The sequence below is a fragment of the Morus notabilis genome, unplaced genomic scaffold (assembly GCF_000414095.1).
Source record: "Morus notabilis unplaced genomic scaffold, ASM41409v2 Scaffold135, whole genome shotgun sequence".
Lineage (NCBI taxonomy): Eukaryota > Viridiplantae > Streptophyta > Magnoliopsida > Rosales > Moraceae > Morus > Morus notabilis.
The window spans coordinates 712,248-720,601 of record NW_010367319.1 but is presented as its reverse complement, the minus strand read 5'-3'; the positions used below and the strand labels follow the sequence as shown (position 1 = coordinate 720,601).

The 8,354-nt window shown below is 32.2% G+C and overlaps 1 protein-coding gene across 2 annotated transcripts; it reads left to right on the top strand.

Moving 5' to 3' along the window:
* Positions 1–615: 615 nt before the first annotated feature.
* LOC21406162 ((S)-ureidoglycine aminohydrolase) lies at positions 616–5,046 on the top strand. 2 transcript variants are annotated; one of them, XM_010112261.2, is made up of 13 exons: positions 616–875; positions 964–1,095; positions 1,532–1,619; positions 1,709–1,785; positions 1,894–1,933; positions 2,076–2,142; positions 3,121–3,206; positions 3,497–3,578; positions 3,717–3,773; positions 3,875–3,913; positions 4,266–4,336; positions 4,651–4,704; positions 4,805–5,046. In XM_010112261.2, exons 1-13 carry the CDS (start codon positions 833–835, stop codon positions 4,872–4,874), a joined length of 906 nt encoding a protein of 301 aa, XP_010110563.1. In that variant the 5' UTR covers positions 616–832; the 3' UTR covers positions 4,875–5,046. The 2 variants fall into 2 exon arrangements, with proteins under 2 accessions (XP_010110563.1, XP_024030672.1); XM_024174904.1 differs by having other exon boundaries at positions 825–895; positions 943–1,095.
* The last annotated feature ends 3,308 nt before the right edge of the window (positions 5,047–8,354 follow it).

The window sequence follows — 8,354 nt, the reverse complement described above, 5'->3', positions numbered from 1 at the left end:
AGCGACATGTATTTTGTCGTTTGAGATTAATTTTGTTTTAACTTAAACACTACAAGTAGAGCATGCAACGATGCACTACTAATAGACGTTTTAATTCATGACATTTTTAAATGTACACGTGAAATATGCTAATATATAATAGTTATTTAACTATGACTAAAAGTACGACACAATTAATTGTCAAATCATACATACCAAAATTATATAAGAAGATTAAGAAGAATAATTTAACAAAAATCTACAAAGACCAAAAATTTTAATGAAACATTTCACTAATACTCTGTATTTTTAATAATATTAAAATGATGTTTTTACTTTTTAAAAAAATCTTCTTTTAGTAATTTGAAATTGATGTTTAAAACATAAAATGTCAATTCTACTATTTTCATTAATAAATTAGTAATTTTATTTTAAAAAAATAAAAAATACTTTAAAACATTTAAAAATCAAACAATCAAAATAAATTAAACAATCAAACACCTTTTCCAACCACTAATTCTTTAAATAAGGGGGGGAGGTAACTTTTTAGTGTACCTTGCTTCTTGCCAAAACGACAACAAATGGGAAGTGGAAAGGGTAGTGCGCACACCATGAAAATTAATTCATGAACAAACACCAACTTCAGCATCGCATTTCCCTAGTCACCAAACAAAACAAAACAAAACTCCTATATAATGAGCCGCCAGCTTCCCATTGGGCAGCGGAGACTGAACAGTGTTTGATTGATGCTTGTTTATTTGTCATCATCATCGTTAACCCACCTCCACTTTCCACTCTTTTAGTCCTTCCAATTCCAAACTTCCCAACTCCACAAACACTTTTGGATCTCACAATGCATTCGTCACAATCTCTTCTTGTCCTTTTGATCGCTCTAAGTAAACCCAATTGATTACAAGTGTGTGTTTCTTTGTTTTATTGATGGGATTTTCATGAGTTTGATAGTGAAATATTTGATCTTTTCAGGTCTGCTCGGATTGGTAGTGGGTGAAGATGGGTTTTGCTCTGCGGGTTCTGTGATTAGCAGCTCGCCTTCGGAATCGAATTATCTGTATTGGAAAGTCACCAATCCCACGCTCTCTCCTTCTCATCTTCAAGGTTCGTAAACAATAAAGCTTGATTCTTTTTTTTTTCTTTTTTTTTGTTTTATGAAGGAAGCTTGATTCTTTTTCATATAATACTATATGGGCAAATCGAAAATATTAAATTTCAAATTTCAGCCCCCCCCCCCCAACAAAAAAAAAAAAAAAAAAAAGCAGCGGTTACACTGAACTCATAATGGTGAAAGTGAAATTTGGGCTATCTTTTTAGTAGAATTAAATGAGGATTTTTCTTTTCAATTAGTGGGTCCTGAGGTTTTTTAAAAGGGGGCGGGAGACATCAATGGTCCCTTTATTTAGCAAAAATAAATAATTAAAAAAATTTTGATTTTAGAAACTTTTCTCTAGTTCAGTTACGAACTTGATTCTCAACTGCAATGGTGTTCAGGAGAAATTAAAAGTCTTTGAAGCTAATGTTGTTTTTTTATTGGCAGACTTGCCAGGTTTCACACGCAGTGTTTATAAGAGAGACCACGCTTTGATAACACCTGAGAGTCACGTGTTCAGTCCTTTACCTGAATGGTATATTTGGCTCTATGCTATGATGTACTGGTGTACTTAGAAAGATTATCTTGTATTTGTTGATCTTGTAATCGGAACCACTGTGACAGGACAAATACATTAGCGGCCTATTTGATAACACCGGCCATGGGTGCGCACTTTGTGATGTACCTCGCAAAGATGCAAGGTTTTTTGAAAACTCGAAAGCTTGCTGACAATCATCTCTTTTGATATTCATGTGTATTTGGAACTTGTTTTTCTAAAGTAGGTTTCTGATTTGTGCTTAACTGTGCAGGGAATTCGGAATCTGGACTCCCTTCTTCTGATGTTGAGAGGTGTGGTATTTCTCGCTTTTCCTTGTAGTTTTTTTTGTCTTTTAACATGTTATGATGCATTTCCCGTTTTGGTTTTACCAGGATTTATTCCCTTGTACTTATTTCAGTGTACTTATACTTTTGTGCATGTTTATATAACTAGGTTCATATTTGTGGTTGAGGGTTCTGTGACAATGACTAATGTTTCGGGAGCTAGCCACACACTTAAGGTAAAAAGATGGAGTGATGTTTAAAAGTCACTTGTGAATTTCATTCAACATTTTTGCAGCTTTTGATAATAGCAGTTTAACACTGAAGCTGTCTCCATTTTGCAACTATCTTTTTGCATGCTAATTTTATGTTTGCCTATTATGTTGAAGTTCTTTTTTCGTTTACACTAATCTCGTATTTTATTGAATTGATCATGTTAAACTCTCGTCACAGTCTTCGTTATGATAATATTTTGAGGTTGTCATTTCTTAATAAACTTAAAACACTACCTGTAACTTGTCGGCGGATCTAAATCATAAACAAGCTAAGTTATTGTACTTGTAATAAACTTGTTAGTTTTCTGCTTCTGGAGTGACCACTAAAATCAGGAAATAGAAGGGGGAAAAACCAAGAAGACAAAGGAGTTAGTTTTGAAGAAATTTTAGAGATCTATGGCTTAAACAATCTTGTTGGAACATTAGTTTACTTCAGTGCAATGATGACGTTCAATGTATTTATTGTCTACTCTAGATGAACTATTGAGATTTGAATTTATCAGCAAGGAATGACGCTGAAATGTACCATCGACAAATGCTAAACGGAAGTTTGATCTTCTTAACATTTTAATTAGAGCACCTGTAACTTGAAACACCACCTTTAACTTGTCAGTGGATCTTAATCATAAACAAGCTAAGTTATTGTACTCGTAATAAACTTGTTAGTTTTCCGCTTCTGGAGTGACCACTAAAATCAGGAAATAGAAGGGGGAAAAACCAAGAAGACAAAGGATTTAGTTTTGAAGAAATTTTAGAGATCTATGGCTTAAACTATCTTGTTGGAACATTAGTTTACTTCAGTGCAATGATGATGTTCAATGTATTTATTGTCTACTCTAGATGAACTATTGAGATTTGAATTTATCAGCAAGGAATGACGCTCAAATGTACCATCGACAAATGCTAAACGGAAGTTTGATCTTCTTAACATTTTAATTACAGGTTGATTCATATGCATATTTATCTCCGAACTTCAAACATTCACTCAAGTGTGAAGCATCTGCTACTCTCATAGTCTTTGAGAGAAGGTTTGTTTCCCAACATTATGAATTTTATAGTTTTAGTGAATATTTTTCATTTCATCCCATCAAATCTCACGCCAGTCCTGTAGTATGCTTAGCAGAAGAGTTCACAAAATCATCTTTCAACCCAATCGATAAGATTAGGATGGAACCCTTGTTTTTTTGTCCATAAAACTTTTGTTTTCCGTCAAACTATATAGAATCCAGTCTCTGGTTATGAGAAATCTAGGTTTCTACATCTTCTCAATGGTCTTGGTTGTACTCTTTAAATTGGCTAATATGCTTTCTTCTTTTAGACATGCCTCTTTAGAGAACCTTGTAACTGAGCAGATTGTGGGTTCAACAGATCAGCAACCGCTTCTTGAAACTCCTGGAGAGGTAAGTGTTGCATTTCTTATGATATTTACTTCTACTCTCCTTTGCTTTCTCACTTTAAACAATATTCGAATTTTGTTTTGGAATAATCAATCCTTAACATGAAGTATGACAAGAAATTTCTGTATCCATGTGAGTCAGATCTTTGAGCTTAGGAAGCTTCTGCCCACTTCTATACCATATGACTTCAATATCCATGTAAGTCGTCTTGGCTGTTCGGTTTAAACCTTTTTTTTCATGGTTGTGGCCTTCTTTTAATAGTAATTCGACTTTGTTGGATTGGACCCTTGTCTTTTCAGATTATGGATTTTCAGCCTGGAGAATATCTCAACGTTAAGGTATCTCTGTGTGCGAGTGTCTGTCTTTTCTGATTGAATCTATTATGTTGATTCGAACCAAAATGTGTCGCTCCTCACCTTGTATTGATTTCACTCGCATCAATAAGGTTTCACTGTTTATTATTAAAAAAAAAAAAGAAAGAAAAAAAATCAATTTGGGTTAAAAGTTCTGGTTTAGTCTAGGTGGAATTAGTTGTAGTTATTATAGTATTGTAATTGGTCATTCTTAGTGAAGCTTCTTTTTTTCCGATAAATGATGTTATTATTTACTAATACTGGATTAACTACAGTTATTATTAGTTGTTTCCATACTTGAACTGGAGGGGTATGCATGATTATTTTGATTTTTCAGGAGGTCCATTATAATCAACACGGTTTATTGCTTTTGGAGGGACAAGGCATTTACCGCTTGGGCGATAGCTGGTAAGAATTATATTTTAAAGGCTCTTTATTTTATTTTTATTTTTGCAGCTATTATTTTAAGAACTTTATCGGTTGGATGAACAATCACTATTTATCATTTGTTAACATCATGGAAGAACTGATAATTCATTGCAAGCAGCAAACGATTTCATTGAACGGCTGCTATATTGCGGTTTAGAGTTTCGTGTTAATTGCTACCAATTTTCACCTAATCTCAGCAGCATTCTGCTTGGTGTTCCTAGCTTGATAATTGATTGCCGCTGTCTCGAAATCTGTTTTGATCAAATTTTCTCATTGGCTGTAATGTTTAACAGGTACCCTGTTCAAGCTGGTGATGCGATTTGGATGGCGCCATTCGTGCCTCAATGGTATGAAACATTTCATTCTTGTACCTTGTTTTTTGGCGCTGAAAAAGTTATTTTCTGTGATTCATTTTTCGAAAGTGATTTTGATTAGGTAACTTTTCAGGTATGCTGCACTGGGTAAAACTCGGTCACGATATTTGCTGTACAAAGATGTAAATAGGAATCCCTTGTAGTCATATTTGACATGAGAATATGTGATTTGAACAGATTTTGTGTTGTGCTACAGGTAGTATGTGCGTAGTAAACAACCAAATATTTGTCACGCTTGTTTTCTGTAGTTTAAAGGCACTTTGAATTGCCTCGTTAATTTATGCTAAACTTCTTAATGATTTAATAGTGCACAAATTGTATGAGCTTATGTTTGGTAGAATGGAAAAGGGAGAGAAAAAATTAGAGGGGTTTTGAAGAAGAAGAAAAGGGAATCTTAAAGCTCGTTTAGTTCGTTGATTCGAGTTTTTAATTCGAGTTGAGATGTGATTTTATGTGAGAGTTTTTTATTGTAACAAAAAAGTTAGATACAACTGTTTCTGAGAGCTTTTTATTGTAACAAAACTCAAATTTTAAATTCAAATCTGTGAAATGAATGAAACCTTAGAGTGTTTGTTTAAAGAGGAAATTGAGAAAGAAAACAAATTGCACGTTCATGGAGTCCTTTATTTTTTTTAATTTTTTAACTTTGGAGGGAAAGAAAGAAAAAGGAGAGAAAATATTTGACCTCAAACTATTTAGATATATTTACACATCAATGAGTATTATTATTTTAACCACAAAATATTAATGCGACAATCGTAATAAATTGAACAGTTGACTAAAAAAATTAATGACAATTAATAAAATTAGATTTTTATCACATCATAATATTAAATTTTTATATTTAAAGGTGACCATCAATGAAAACGTAACTATTAAAAACTCATCTATATATACATATATATATATATATATATATATATATCACCTTAAACTATTCACATATGTATATATACATACTTGACAATAATTGTATGTCAAATATCAGAGATGTGATTTTATGTGAGAGTTTTTTACTGTAGCAAAAAAGTTAGATACAACTGTTTCTGAGAGCTTTTTATTGTAATAAAACTCAAATTTTAAATTTGAATCTGTGAAATGAATGAAGCCTTAGAGTGTTTGTTTAAAGAGGAAATTGAGAAAGAAAACAAATTGCACGTTCATGGAGTCCTTTATTTTTTTAATTTTTCAACTTTGGAGGGAAAGAAAGAAAAAAGAGAGAAAATTTTGACCTCAAACTATTTAGATATATTTACACATCAATGAGTATTATTATTTTAATCACAAAATATTAATGCGACAGTCGTAATAAATTAAACAGTTGATTAAAAAAATTAATGACAATTAATAAAATTAGATTTTTATCACATCATGATATTAAATTTTTATATTTAAAGGTGACCATCAATAAAAACGTAACTATTAAAAACTCATCTATATATACATATATATATCACCTTAAACTTTTCACATATGTATATATACATACTTGACAATAATTGTATGTCAAATATCCATTTTCATCCTAAATCCAGCTCATTTCTTATTTGTATTGGGAAATAATAATAAAATAAATTACAATCGAAATTTTGTTTCACTTTCTCCCTCTTTTACTAAACAATATTTTGCTTTTTCTTACTTTCTTCTTTCCATTCCTCTAACTCTGTCATCATAGAAACATAACATTACTCGTTGGGAAAGAAATAATACTGAAAACCTTATATGATGTTAAATTTCGGTTGACTTTGATGAACTTCTATTATAGTGATACTGATCTTAGAAGATGTTTTGGCTACATAGGGATCACAGGCTTTTAAAGGAGGGACCAAAATATGAAGCAATAAGCAGCTTTTCTAATGAAGAGTAAGCAAGCACCTAGCATTAGAAAACTATTACTATGCAGATAAATAAATTATGAGAATTTACGCACCTTAAGAAACTCTTTTAAATTCTCATATCTTATTATTATCTACTCTTTTAAATTCTCATATCTTATCATTATCTATATCAAATTCTGTTAATTTTGTGTATTTTTTAAATGTGATATTAACCGGATTTACAGGTCGGGAACACAATAATAGTCATTAACCCTCATCTTGCTGAGATTGAATCAAATATTGGTTTTGAGGCATTGGCGAATATTCCTATCTTTACAAGGCAATGGTTTATATGGATAATGTTTCATAATTGCTTTGTCCTTTCGTATAAAGATTAGCAGTAGAGAATTTCAGAATCTCTTTTCTAACAAACTTTGAGTTAAATTATTAACATTATCATGATCAAATGCATATGTTAATTACCCTTTTCCTTTCCTTGGCCCACTACTGGCGTGGCAGCCCCATAAAGAGAATATCATGGTGGGCATGGAAAATCGAACGTGTGGTTGATAATGCCTCCACGTGGCAGCTGATGGACCACCTAGGATGAATCATTCTTTGGGCCCCACAGGTAAATTTTTTTTGTGATGGCCATAATCACCAATATTATGAAGTCCACAAGGCCACCACCACTAACACCACCGACCCATTTCCTCCACCACTCCTTTCTCAATTCCCCCCCGCCAAGTAAATTTCCCCTTACAGCTTTGGTGGGATTCCCTCCATATATATCAACCTTGCCCAAATGGGAATATTGTGATAAATATCATCTTCTTTTGTACAAGAAAAGGATTTCATCTTTTTTTTCTCTCTTTTTTGAGCTATACTTTCTCTAAAGCTATCATTAGTGGCATTAATTTTGTCACAAAATTCCCTCCCTCCTTTCTTAAAGGTTTCTTCTTGGTCATCAAATTCCCTTGCAATGACTTGGTTTTTTTTTTTTTTTTTTTTTTTTTAAACTCTGTGACCAAGACACACACATACTTTATCAAGTTGAAGTTTAGGAATTTGAACTCTCACAAGCCATTTGGCTCATGAACTCATAGCTAGGTTTATCTAAACATGAACTTATTCCAAATCAGTGTTTGGATGCGAATTTTGACTTCAGTTTGAATCATGATACGATATACTAAACCAACCAAATCATATAAATAAGAACTTGCAGCCCATCCCACCTCATCCCCCGCAGTTTAATTTCATTTAGTTTAAACCTATATTTCAAGCCACAAAACTTTTATAGTTCAAATAAAAATAACAAAAAAATAACAAAAAATAAAACCACCTCATCATTAAACTAGGGGTAGATTTACCGTTAGTTAGACATGCAATTGCTAGTCAAATATTGGCTCTTTATATCATGATAGACGTTAACAGTTTGGGCTAATTATTAACATTTTCGCTTCGTTTATTATCACTAAACAATGCCTCGACATTTTTCATTTGAGAGGTGCCTATTCTGAACTTTTAAAGGGTTATTATCTTGGCAGTTCGTTATTTCCAATTAATCTTTTGCTCCAAGCTATGTATATATATCCCTGTATAAGGAGATTATATCAAAAAATAAATAATTAAAATATAAGTGTATAAAGGAAGGAAAGGATAACACACTGCCGCTTTGTTCATTTTTTACTGTTTTTTCTTACATGGAAATTGGTATACTCTCAGGAGTTTTATTTTATGGTAGAATTCTCTTATTATTAGTGCAACTATATAATGTTATGTTATTAGGGTATTTTCTTTCAGTAA